Raw genomic sequence first — 14,720 nt, forward strand, 5'->3', positions numbered from 1 at the left:
TAGTGTCAACTTGAATGAAAGTATTTTACTAGTGCCTTCAAAGTGGACACTCACAATTATAATTCATCAAATAAAGATATGTCCATAGATGGTCATAAGAGGATCATAAGACATGTCCTAAGATATCTTAGGACAGGTCTTATTAATTAGGAATGCTTTGTAACACCGACCCCTGGACATTAACTGTAACAAAAAAGGACAAAACACACTAACATGTAGGAATAATAAAAAAGTTATGAAAATGTCATTGAGGTCAATATCATATGTTGCGATAATAGAAAAATATCCTTATTTTTCGATTTTGTACAAGTTAAAACCATTTTTAAGCAATATTTTGTACAGGTTACAACATGTATGAGGTACTTTTGTACATGTTATAACTTGTATTTTTGCATTATACAAGTTATAACATGTACAATATTTTTGTACATGTTATAACCTGTACAAAATCGCAACTTGTACACGACATATATACACAAAGATCACGTGATGAATTTAGTTGGCTGAGTCTCCAATAGGAAAGTACAACACTCCATGTTCAAAAATTTTTGAAAATGTTCATTACACTATTGACTTTTCACAATATATAAACTTGCAACATTCGTCCCAAGAGGTTGGGGCTCTTTACTTTTTAACGCCTCGAAAGGTTCAAATATTTGGAGTTTGCGATGAAAACTTTCCAATGCAAACGAATTATTCTATTGATGAGCAACAAACAATCGGGGAAAATTGAAGTCGGACACATGGACCCAATGCTGTTTTAAGCATGCTCCACCATTATCTGCATGGTAATACTTACGATGAAAAGGCGTGTCATTTTCATGCTGATAATTCTGTGGGACAAAACAAAAATAAAACTACTTTACATTATCTGTTGTGGAGGTGCGCAAAGGGTTTACACAGAACTATTAGTTTGCATTTTATGATTGCTGGGCACACAGAATGTTTATGTGACGCATGTTTAATTTTGGCATGTTGAAAAAGAAATTTAGAAAGTCGGACGTAAACACTGTATCACAACTGGTTAAAATGTTGACAATTCTGCCAAATGCAATAGGTCAGAAGTTTATAATGAAAATGACGATGACGAACACAGCTTAAAGTGGTACAGATGGGGTAATTTCTTCACTAATTATTTCAAACCACCCAGAGGTATAGGAAAATTCCATCACTTCCGATTTACCCGAGTCGTATTTGCGAGAGAAACTCTTGATCAACCGGAGAAAAGACTGGCTTTGCTTAAGGAAAGCATAAACGTACCGGAATTGCTCACGACACTTCCAGAAGTTATTCAGCCAGCAGGGCTGACAGAGAAGAGAATGCGTTATCTGTACAATGAAGTCCGTCCTTTTTTCCAGTATAATTTCCGTGACGAATTTTGTCCTCGTGCTTCAGAGGAGTAACATTTCACATGTACTGGTTACAGTTGGATTGGAAGCTAGAGAATCATTTATGTTCTCATTGTAACAATCTTATAAAATAAATTAAATATTGTATACAAATGCATGTTTTCGTGGCTCTCTCTATAACGAGAAAAGGACCGATAAAGAATAAAATTAATGCACGATAATGCTAATTTCACGACGTTGTCGTGAGATTCTGAAGTTAAATATATATAGCCTTCATAACTCTGAAATAGCGAAACATTTAAAAGAAGAAAGCTAGAGTAAAACGGTTTTTTGCATTCAAATTTTATGACTATAAGCAAAATTAATATGAACAAAACTCAAATTGAGATTTTTTTTGCATAAGGTCGATTTCTATCCGACGCGGCTCATATGATGAAGATATAATCTTATATAAATAACACATAGCTGAGAGGGTGATAGAGCAGATTGGTACCCCGAGAAAACATTGTCAACCGCGGCGAAGCCAAGGTTGACAATGCCTTTTCGAGGGGTTCCAATCTGCTCTTTCACCCTTTCAGCTATGTGTTATTTAATTTATTATACTGAATGTCCTATCATTATTGGCTTTGACAGATTACTTTTATTTTAAAAGTATTTTCTATGACGTTATGTTCATAACAACGTTACGGGCATTAGAAAAAAACGACAAAAGTCAAGCATTTTTATTTATTTTGTTATTTTAACAGTCGATAATAAAGTCTGAGCCAAAACGTAGAACTTAAGCATTGTATAATAGTTAATTCCTTGATGTAAATTCAATTCATTGTTCTTTGAATTATCGATTTCTGATTGGTCTAGACGAGAGGGTAACATTCAAAAAAATTGTCACCCGCTCAGCCATGTGATAGAGTAAATTGACACCCTCGTCTTAGCCAATCAAAATATGGCATTTTAACGTGAAGTATAATCTTTAAATATGTTTAATTAAGGTCTAGAGATGGTACATTGTATGTCAGTAATCGCTGCTAGTAGTCCTTTGTTAATTGTGTATCATTGTCATTTTTGTTTATATATAGTTTCTTTATTTGATACCCATTCTGACATGTGACGCGAAATTTTTTAACTGAGTTTTACTGTTTGTATTGATGTGTGTTTCTTTATTATACATTGGCTAGAGGTATGGGGGAGGGTTGAGGTCTCATAAACATATTTAACCTCGCCGCATTTTTGCGCCTGTCCCAAGTCAGGTACCTCTGGCCTTTGTTATAGTCTAGTATGCTTTTTGAATTTACTTCATTTATTTGTTTTGGGGTTTAGTATGGCGTTCATTTCACTGCACCATTATACATTTTTAATTAGGGGTCATCTGAGGCCACCTCCAGGTGCGGGATTTTCTCGCTGCTTTGAAGACCCATTGGTGGTTTTCTGCTCTTGTCTGCACTTTGGTAGAATTGTTGTCTCTTTGACATCTTCCCCATTTCCATTCTCAATTTTTATTTATTACAGTACTACTATTATTTTTTCACTTCTTTTTTTTATTTCGACAGTTTCCCTCAAAAGTTATGGAAATATCTAAAAACGTGTTACATTTTGTAAGATAAAAGAAGATTTACAAGATAAAAAGGATTTTCAGGAGCGTAAATTGTCGTTAAGTAATAGTATGAACGAATCTATGATGCTAGATGTATATTTAGTCTTAGACGCATGATCCTGTTATTAGTTGTTAGTGGCTTTATACTTACTGCCAGTAACTGCGAGTAGTCTTAGTTCTGTACTTAGTAGTAACTGCGAGTAGTCTTAGTTCTGTAATTAGTAGTAACTGCGAGTAGTCTTAGTTCTGTACTTAGTAGTAACTGCCAGTAGTCTTAGTTCTGTACTTAGTAGTACAAAATGTAACTGCGAGTAGTCTTATATCTGTACTTAGTGTCTTGTTGTTGTTTGAATGTACAAGAACCTGGCCACGTCCATTCTGTGTTTTTGTTAGATGTGTTTCAATTGTATCTATCTAATTAAATTACCCCTTTTCAATTGATTTTTATAGTGTTCTTATGTTGTACTATTATAATACAACTGTTCAATGCTAAGGGGAGGGTTTTGCGCCCGCTGATATGTTTAAACCCCGACACATTCTGTATGTTCCTGTCCAATATTCTGCATGTATTTGTCGAGTACGCAATGATCTAGGAGCTTTAACTTATTGATTGTGATTTGAATGAGCCTAGCTGTCATATTAGTTTGATACTATTTTCAGCACAAATCAGGCCTCAAGTTTTCTCATTTGAATTGTTACACATTTTTCATGTCGAAGCCTTAGTGTAGCTTGTAATACTGTATGAATTTTGCTAATAAATGTAAGTCACATGGTCATCTATTATAGCTGTGTTCGTACTTATTCTTTTTGTTATTTATTGTTAATTGTTTATGGCTTTTAACTAATGTAGCTGTCAGTAACTGTGAGTACTCTCAAATCGTACTTTCTTGTTAATATGACCTTTTGATACTATTTGTAATGTTTTTTTGTTCCATTTGAACTGTATAACTAACAACAAATTTATTCTCGGTCCTGTGTATATTATTGTAAATGGCGGATTTTTGTACAAGGTTATTGATGTTTTTTTCTGAAATTGTTACACTATTGTTTCAAAAAAGGGTGAAAGTTGGTACTTATTCAAACGTTTGAACCCGCTACAATTGTTTGCACCTGCCCTAAGTCAGGAATGTGATATTCAGTGGTTGTCGTTTGTTGATGTGGTTCATAAGTGTTTGTCGCTTCTCGTTTTTCTATATAGATTGAACCCTTTATTTTTTCGTTTAAATGGTTTTACACTAGTAATGTTTTGTGCGCTTTATGGCTTGTTGTTCGATGTGAGTCATGTCTCCGTGTTGAAGACCGTACTTTGACCTATAATGGTTAACCTTAACAAAGTGTGACTTGGATGGAGAGTTACAAAAAATGTATCTCATTGGCACTCATATCACATCTTCTTATTTCTATTTGATGAATACTTGTCTTGTCGGCAATTATAAAACATAGCTTCTGATCCTCATCTGTATTGGTGTTGATAGATAAAGTAACAAAAACGCAGTAAATGGAGAATTGCGGACGAGTACGGTAATATGAAGAAGGAAAAAAAAACGTTTTTATGACAACAGCTCCATCTAGCGTTTCGTCTGTGCTGTAACAATGATGTAGTGATTCAGGTCAATAAATAAGAAGAATAATTTTTCCCTTATTTTTAATGCATATTTTAACAACAATTACAGCTGAGAGTCGCCATTTAATTATTCAGACGATAAGGCACCGATCATTCATCATGAGTGGGGGGAGCATGCTCTTTTCCAGGGAAGTAATAATAAATAAAGAAAAATTAAAAAAAAATGTATATACTTTATTCTTAATTGGATATATGAACCAGATATTTTTTAATTCAAATATTGAAAGCATTTATATTTATTATTTTCAATGGATACAAAAAAGAATTGTTTACATCCCTTTGGAAACAGATAATATTTAAATAAGAAAATTTAAAATCAAACAATCTATTCAAAATAAAGAAAAAATAATGATCCCCTCCCCCAAAACAAAAAAAAATGAATGGTTGGTGCCTAAAAGTATGTTTAACATACAATGCATTTGGTAATTCTATAAAATGGTATGATTTTGAATCAGGTACCATTAAAAAAATATGTACAAGCATGTACTTGAAAATATTATATATTAATTACATGTATATCATATATACTTGTTTGCATGTACAAAATCAACACATAACATTAATATACCATAAAATCACAAGATGAAATATAATATCTTCTATTCTGATGAAGATGGAACAAATTAATTATCTTTTGGACATATGGTATCTTATCTTGAAAAAAAATACTAGAACAAGGAAAACAATATTGTCACTGCATTACATACGTATTACATTTATTTTATCAAAAAATACATTCATGCCTTGTTTAAAAAGTAAACAAAAGGACTGAACTCCGAAGAAAATTCTAAATGAAAAGTCCCTAAGCAAATGGCAAAATCAAAAGCTCAAACACATTAAACGAAAGGATAACAACTGTCATATTCCTGACTTGTTACAGGCATTTTCTTAGGCAGAAAAGTGTGGGTTAAACCTGGTTTTATAGCTGGCTACATCTTTAACTTGTATGGAAGTCGCTTAAAATTCCATTATATTGACAACGATGTGTGAACAACACTTTTTAAAAAATGAAGTGTTACTCTTTTTTCTTCGACTTCCACTTTTAATTGCCACATACCATTGATATAAAAAAGAAGATGTGGTATGATTGCCAATGAGACAACTATCCACAAAAGACCAAAATGACACAGACATAATATTTCCTTACCCTTTTTCTGGAAAAACGGACAGTATTTTCCTCATCATTGGAGACCTATTTCTACTGAAATGCATATATTTTTTCCAATATTTATTTTTCACTTTACACTGGGACTTCTAAAGACGTGTAAACGGCCATTTAGCTGCACGTTGGTACATGTATATATGCAATTTTATGCATAATTTATTAATATTTCAACATTTTGTCACTAGTACAAATATGAATTTCAAGACTGAACGAAACTTAATTATATACAAATGTATGATAACGTTACCAGTGCCATGAGAAGTTTCTTGGATAACCCTTGATATGGTTCACGTAAAGAAATGAAAATCTTAGGTACATTTGAACTTCAACTTGTCAGGAATACATAACTATCAACAGAGTTAGGGAATCTTGTTTTTTAGAAAGACACAAGTTTACATCCACAATAAAACATCGCCATTTTATATCTACAGGAGAAAAGATTTTAAAAAATTTTGAATTTGTCCACTTAAAATATTTTATAAATCAACGCTTCAACATTTATTGGTTTATATTGTACTACATTCTATCTAAACAATAGATGCTGACATCAATGTTAAACAATATTGAAAGACGATTTCTGTCTCGTTTTATAGTTAACAATGTATAAACGCACTTAAGGCGAACAAAAAGTTTAATATAGTTTTTGCTGACAACAATTATGCAGGGATAATATTGTATACTTGAAAACATTGCCAGTTGAAACAAGAATTGCCGACAAATCTTTACGAGTAAAAATAAATTTGGGGTTGCCCCATAAAATACATTAACAAGATCTGTGTATTTTACTGGCGACTCAAATATTGATAAATATGCTGATTTCAAAAAATAGATTTGGACGATTGTCAAATAAATTTACTAGTTATTTCCCTTGGTCTATAAACTATTTTGAAAACATGAAATTTATATAATTTGTTTTTAAAAGACTACACAATCAAAATACATAACAAAGCAACACACACAATAAAAATCTAATTGATTCTGAAACAAATTTTATCAAGTTATTCATCAAGAAGATAGTTCTACATTTTTCGATGCATTCATGAACAAGAAAGAATCGTTCGACTTTACTTTTAACACACTGTAACATTTACAAAATTTAAACTTACAATGTCTTTGAAAGATAATATATTGACAGTACTTGGTACATAACAGCATAATAGTATAAAATAAGTAACCCTACACTTTTAAAAAGTAATTTAAGATTATGCAGTGTTATTGATTTATAGACTCAGGGGTCTTATGTTTCGTGTCGTGTAGGCTGGGATTTCCTTTAGTGAAAAAAATGCTGATTGAATAGATATATGATAAATTATATAAGGCACCGACAATTCATTTTTTGTGGGGTCGTTTGTATTGTTTACTCCTAAAACCTAAAATTTCCCCCTTTCTTAAATTAAAAAAAAATACAGTAGCATTAGGAAAGAAGTTTTGTTGATGGAACGTTTCGTTTTTTTCTTTCTTTCTATTTTTGAATGGAAACAAACTATTTTTTCACTTCCTTTCTATACAGTTTCCTCCTCCCTTAATACAAAAAACGAATGGTCGATGTCTAGTAAATATCAACATGTCAACCTGTTCGCAGCATGAATGGGACCTCTATTTGAAATACAAATTATCTTATCTTATTTTATATACACTGTTGTTATACAACATAACTATTTTTATAGTAATATCTATTTAGTAATATATATATTTTTTTATTTTAGAGTTACAAGTTTAACTGTAGTAACTTGGGCGGTTCTAACACAATTGGATATTTTGAAACGTCTTTACATTAAGGTGGTACCTAACACTACAGGGAGATAACTCTGTAAAATCAGCTAAACGTTTTAATGACATTGTGTTATTAAGGGAATATTAAGCTTCTCAATGATCAAAATAAGTGTTTGTCAAACTGCTATATAACCAGTGTAAATTTCTAATTAAACGGTTGGTTCAAAATTTTTGAAATTTTTATATTTTTGTCAAAGGGTCAAAGTAAATACTTTGTCAAAATTTTAAGAAAATTAAACGAGCCAAATTAGATTTAGTTAAGGTGTTAGGTACCACCTTAACCAAGTTATATATTTTCTCTTTATATGAGATTCTAAATACAGTATGCTAATCACATATGGGTTGTAAAGTTAAAACAACAGCAACCAGACAACAAACTAAATTAAAATATGCATACAAAGATCACTATATGACTTGCGCTGAAACTATGCATATATAACAAGCTTTAGGGAACGATCATTTGACTTTAAAAGCGGAGGGGTTATTTTTTTTTCTCACAAAAATATGTAAAATTTGTCACAATTAAAAATAGCACTGTGATGTCATAACTCAACATCAATTTTACACTTGCAACTATTTGGAAAATTGCTCACCGATCCCCAATTTCTAATCTATTTTCCATCATCTCTTTAAGTGTTAATTTGTCGGGTGATTGCTTCCATATCACGTATTTTACAAGTTCGTTTTTTATAATAAAGAAAAGAGACAAGAAAAAGAAATACAACAAAAAATCCTTTTTAAAATTAATATCAATTAATATTTATAATTTAGTTTACTTGTACATCTTATTTAGAAATTAACACGTAGCACTTTTCTTCACAGACATAATTGGTATTGAGTATTTTGTTATTTTACAAAATTCTGAATATAACTATGAAAAGACAATACTAAAAAATATTATATTTTACCCTATAGTGTACTAAAACCGTATAATTTGCCATTTCAAAATCTAATGCATTTTCAACAGCGAACACCAACACGCTGTGATTGGTTAATTATTATACATGAACGTGACGTCATAAACAATTGAAATGCAACCAATTAAAAGACGTAGTTTTCATTTTGGTCTGATTAAATCTGTTATCGCTGTCAATCATCACCGTCAACTTCAACTGTTGAATTAAGAATCTTTTCGGAATGCATTGTAGAAATACTTCGTAAATCAACAAGAATTTCAACAGTCTTTGGGAAAAGTTTATCACATTGACCATGATTCAATAAAAATTGACATTTCAAAGCTAATGTTAAATCTTCTTCCATTTTCTCTAAATGAAAAGATTCACCAACTCCTGGACGATCTGAAATATAAAGTGAATTGTTCTTAAGATCACAATTGTACAGATGTATTCTACACACAAATAATACATTGATAAATATTCTGAATACCCATACTCCATAATCATATAATGGCCATACGATATATATATTGGGCGAGTGTCAGACTCTCTTAACGTTTACGAAACCTTTACCTATTAACAAGTCTGATTGTCCGCATGTCACATGATTTAGGTGAAAGTTTCTGTTCTTATCCATCATACTCTCATTGCCAGTGGTAGGCCAAAGTTTCTGTTCTTATCCAGCATACTCTCATTGCCAGTGGTAGGCCAAAGTTTCTGTTCTTATCCAGCATACTCTCATTGCCAGTGGTAGCCCATATTTCCTATCCTTCATCCCAGTGGGTCACTCTAGGAGAAGTTACACAGTCATGCACCTATTGCAGTACTGAATTACTTACGTGTTGACCTCCTTACTATGCATGACATAATAGCCACTGGACGCAAATCAAGTACGTTAGTCGCTCACACTGACGATGCCATTAGTACAACAGATAGATTTGGTCTTCTTTCATATTTGATCTATTTTTATATTATTTATTAATCCAGCCAAAGGGTTGACTTGTGGATATATAAAAAAAAACATCCTCCTGTACAATTTCAAGAGGGCTATTGTTTTGCGGGATGTATAAATACATATATAGTCGCATCCAGTTTTCAATCATGGATATTATTTTCCATGTTACACCATTGCACGTTTAACAGTCTTTACAACAAGTCTTACAGGGATCAAAATTGGCATATTAGCTTAAGCATGGACAAATTAATGCTCCTATCCATCGTAATTATATATCTGTTTTAATTTGCAATAAACTTTTATTTCCCAAACTTTCATCCTGGCCTATTGATCAGGAGGGGCTGAGTGTGTATCTATTGCGCTTCCCACTAAATTGGTGGAAAAAATTTGAACGAGCCTAAAATTTATGATCTGCATCGGTATTTGAATTACAAGAGTAATTTTTTTCTCGTCCTGATTATGCATTTTGTCTGTTCGTTTGTTTTGCTAGTAAATTAACTTTCCCTTTCAACAGGTTACTTCACAATGCCCCTTTTAAAACATACACGAAGATATACCAAATTAGAACTGTGCTATCAACTTTGCTTTTGTGAGTTTATTTGAAATATACTTACAATGTTTTAAAACAGATTTTTTGATAACCAAATCTTCAAAAAAAATTAATTAATGGACTTTCTCTCATATCAATGTCTTTGCTTTGAAGCAAATAAAAGTACCAACATCATACTAACCTGGACAAAATAATATAATGGCCGCCAAGATAGATAACTCCACATCTGTCATATCTAAACTGCGTAGTTTTTGAATAGTAGTAAACATCTTATGAAAAAAGTCCCCAAATGGTCCCATTTTAAAGCATGTCTCATGGTGAACATAATATCTAAATTTATCTGCAATGAGATCATAAGAATCAACATCGGAACTGTGAGATGAAAGCACTGCGCATGTCTCCATAAAGCTCTCGCGTATTAATAGTTTTTGATTGGTTTCTTGAAGTCTCGTGAATTCTGGAATATCTTTTGCAAAGTATGTTGTAAATAGAACCATAGCTGGCAAGAATCTCGAGCACAACTTTTTAGCGTCAGAATCTGTTTGCACCGGGGTTATCTGCAAAGAAATAATAATTTGTGTTACTAAAACAAATGTATAACCTTTTTATATCTTTTGCAATATTTAATTATAGGCATGCTACATGTATCATTGAAGAAATATTATTGGCAGTAATTTACATATAACATGGTAAGAATGATGATAAACTGCAGTGTTATATTGAACTAATCTATTTTATTTGTTATAAGAAACGAACCGTAACATTTGATACAAATTTGAGGCATTTAGCTCGACCGTTAGCTTTTCAGTATACTCGCCATATAAAAAAAACGATGAGATAGTTCATTGTCTAATTGGAAATCATACCAAATCTTCTTATATCTACATATATTTTTTTATTCTGGCAGTATATAAGAAAGTATTAACTTTTCTCTCTTAGTCAAACAGTCTACGGTATGGGCTTTGCTCATTGTTGAAGGCCGTACGGTAACCTATAGTTGTTAATTTCTGTGTCAATTTGGTCTCCTGTGGACAATTCAACATGTCTCATTGGCAATCATACCACATCTTTTTCTATTTATACACAAAAAAAATCATGTTCTTTGGTTTCAACTGAGATATCGACCCTAATTAGTTAGTAAGTAAACTTTAAGTATGTCAATAAATCTTACTGGAGCTGAGCTGTATTTATCGGTAAACAAATCAAACTCTTTCCGTGCTCCTCGGAAGGCCTCGTGTATACACAGAATCATTTGTTCCGTTCGGATTTGCTTCTCTACATCAGTACCTACAGCCCCCTGTGGTAATTTGAAGAAATTAAATCTTGATGGTTTATCCTTTTTCGGACACCTTCCTAATCGTACAGCTGAAACAAAGTAAAATAGTACTTAGCATTATAATTAAATAAAAGTATTTCTTATCAAGAGTAATATATAATTGTCTACTGGAAGTTCAACTTTTGTAATTTCAACGTCAAAATCAAAACAAGATCCTGACAATATTCTCGGTTAAGATGATTCGAATTAAGCCGATGTCGATTTTAGTTTTCTGAACTTAATAGATTAAACACTATGCTCAAGAACATTGTACATTCGACAAAATGTTCACCCATGCTTCCGTAGCTCTTAATGTACATTTTTTCGTAGAATGGTTAGTATGAACTCAGAATTTAAAAATTCTTCGATCCGTATAGAACAACTTTCAAAGAATGTACCAATTTTGGTGTATGGCAAATCGTTGTGGAATTTATTCCTATTTATAAATATTAAAAAATGATATTAATAAATGAACATTTTGGTTGTTTAATATTAATAACTAGGGAATAAATTCCACAACCGCTTGCCATATTGGTGGGATTCGTATTATTATATCTTATGTAGTTTTGTGTAGACATAGTTTTGTTTGTCTTTTTGTGGTTTTTCGTTTGTTGCCATGATGATTTTATCAGTTCCAACTTATGATATTTTATTCTGCGCTTGATATCTTCATGATCGTCTGCCTTTTTTTTATTATCTACTGAATTACGCATGCAGTATACATGTGTACAGTTATCTGTATTGTTTTTAATAACTGTTGTATAGCAGACAGACTACATATATTGACATTCCCGCCTTTTTATGACGTACATTCATGTGACATTCCTGAATCTATACATCTGTGCATCCTACAGAACTGGCACCGATTCCTACTGATTCTCATGATCAGACATCGCTTTGGTGTAGAACAGGGTTTGTAGACTAGATTCTGACGGACTGAGCGACGGAAAAATCCCTACAATTAGAAAATAACCTTTTTAAGATATGATTCATAGTATACTATATAATTGAATTTCGTTTGCATTCTGAAAACAATAACCGTTTTTAAACATTCTCTGTAGTTTACAAAAAAAAAACCCATCAGAAACACTTTTCAATTTGAGTCACAAAGATCAAGACTTAATAAAAATAATTCAAAGTACTAGATATTTTACAGGTTTTCTTTTGTAATCCAAACTTTCTGTTTGCTGAATATATAAATTGTAGGTCAAAACACTTTAAGTTGTGTTTTATGCATCAATTCCTAACCTAAATGTGTATGCATACCTCAAAACATTTTTGTACCTGTTTGGGTAAGCACTGGTAGAGTCAAGAACCTTCACCATAAAAGTACTATTCTATGTAAAAGTATAATAAAGAAAAAAAATACCAACTTACATGTATCTGTTTCAATTTTTTTCTGCCAGGAAGCAAGAAACATGTAAGATGTATAGTTTTGTTAATGGCACTCATACCACATCTTCTTATATCTATATATTTGATTTTGGCCTAATTTGAAGAAGTACATGTACTACTGTTACAATTTTTATACACACCTTGCATCCTTCACAGGAGAATACTCCATAATGGAAACCTGAAGCTTTGTCTCCACATATTTTACAAAGTATATGACCATCTGGATCTGGTTTCTTAGCTGAAACAAATATGTTAAAATATTATCAATAACTTGTCAGTTACCGTCAAATAGGACCAGGAGCCTTTACAGAGGCGGATTTCGGGGAACAGAATGCCCGGGCGTCCCCTTTTGGCTGACTATTTTATAGGGAATCACTGAAGCATGACTGGTGCGGGCCCATCTAAGGCAGCCAGTAGCCCCACTTTATGAAAATGTCTGGATACGCCACTGCTTCATACAAGTTGATTTGTGTTTGGTAAGGGGAAAAGTATAACAAAAAATAGGGGTATTCGTAAACAAAAATATAGAAAAGTTGATAATGGGGTACTTGAGATATGTGTAAGGAATATTGATAAAAATAGCACAAAAAAATAAAGAATAGACAACGAATCAAAAACAAAAGCATAAAAGAAAATAATGATAAAAAATAAAGAATTATTATACTTAGAGAAAAATGGTCTAAAATTAAAGAATTTTCAAATGAAGGCCTGTCCCAGCTCCCTCCAAAAAAACAATCTCAACACTCATACGTGTACAATTTGAAGGAAGTCAATATTAAGTCGTAGATATAACAACCACGTTATACAGGAAGAGGTTAATATGTACAGACAAACGTAGATACAATAAGTAAGTATATTAGTCAATTTCCTTTAAAAAAAAAATAGTTTGTACTTCCTTAAACTATTATTCAATCATGGACATGTAAATAAGCATGTGCGTAATTAAAGAAATATCACTATCTTAAGGGGTTCGCAATAACAATTCGTAAAAAAGTGCTGGAATTTACTCTGAGTACAAACAAATTAATGCATGCTTAAGGTGGTACCCAACACCTTCACTACAATTAATTTGGCTCGTTTGATTTTCACAAAATTTTGACAAAGTATTTACTTTGACCCTTTGACAAAAATATAAAAAAATCCAAAAATTTGAACCAACCATTTTATCAGAAAAATTACACTGGTTATATAGCTAATTTTGGTCATTAAGAAGCTTAATATTCCCATAAAAAACACAATGTAAGTAAAACATTTAGCTGATTTTACAGAGTTATCTCCCTGTAGTGTTAGGTAGAATGTACCACCTTAAGTTTGAAGGTCTATCATTTACTATAAGTCAATGCATTTTGTGTTTCAGAAAGATGGAATAGATAAGGTGGGGGAAATGCAAAACAATATTAGTGACATTACTTTTGAAATGTTTGCATGTCGCCTCCATATATGCGTAATTTGGAAAATAGAAATGTTCTTTTATATACGAGGATTTGGGGAGGGGAGGGGAGGGTTCTTCAATTGTGTATTCTTTAATTTCTGAAACCATTTTTCTCTTCTCTGGTTTTCTCTATTCTTTATATTTTTTGAACTTTTTTCTGCAAGTTTTGTCATTATTCTCTATCATGTAAAGCACCCAGTCCAAGTTAGACTTTACCCCCAACTTAAATCTATTTAAATATTTTTACAAAAAAAAATATCAAGATATTTCTATATATACATGTACGCACGACTTGCATATCTTGAAATGGAATTTAATACATTATACATTTAAAATTGATTATTCGGTCACATTGACCCCACTTACAATTGTAATCAAGAAACCACAATGTTTTGTAGACGACTTTATCATTGACAGAAAAATGATATTAATGCAAAATATGTTATACAGAGAAAAAAAATGCACATTGATTTTAGATGTTGAGTTAATAATAAATGAGGGTCTTCATTGGGTTTTGAAGACAAGAGAATTTAAAAGGTCAGAAAATGTAATGCTGAATTGCAAAAAAACAACACAGTAAAACATACAGAATAAGGTCATACAAATGTTGACTTGAAAAAATTAGCATAAAGAATAAAGAAAAGAGAAAATGGGGTGCAAAAGTGAAGAGAAAAA

General features: G+C 31.9%; 1 protein-coding gene across 3 annotated transcripts in view; it reads right to left on the reverse strand.

Moving 5' to 3' along the window:
• Window positions 1-4,568: 4,568 nt before the first annotated feature.
• Window positions 4,569-14,720, reverse strand: part of LOC143059181 (ecdysone-inducible protein E75-like) — a 96,551-nt gene continuing 86,399 nt past the window's right edge. For all 3 annotated transcript variants that reach the window (XM_076232672.1, XM_076232673.1, XM_076232671.1), the window contains 5 exons: window positions 12,754-12,851; window positions 12,029-12,173; window positions 11,075-11,268; window positions 10,085-10,460; window positions 4,569-8,800 (listed from right to left, as the gene is read on the reverse strand). In XM_076232672.1, coding sequence (XP_076088787.1) covers window positions 8,592-8,800; window positions 10,085-10,460; window positions 11,075-11,268; window positions 12,029-12,173; window positions 12,754-12,851 — 1,022 coding nt within the window. In that variant the 3' untranslated portion in view covers window positions 4,569-8,591. The remainder of the gene's footprint in view (window positions 8,801-10,084; window positions 10,461-11,074; window positions 11,269-12,028; window positions 12,174-12,753; window positions 12,852-14,720) is intronic.

Source organism: Mytilus galloprovincialis, chromosome 14, assembly GCF_965363235.1.
Source record: "Mytilus galloprovincialis chromosome 14, xbMytGall1.hap1.1, whole genome shotgun sequence".
Lineage (NCBI taxonomy): Eukaryota > Metazoa > Mollusca > Bivalvia > Mytilida > Mytilidae > Mytilus > Mytilus galloprovincialis.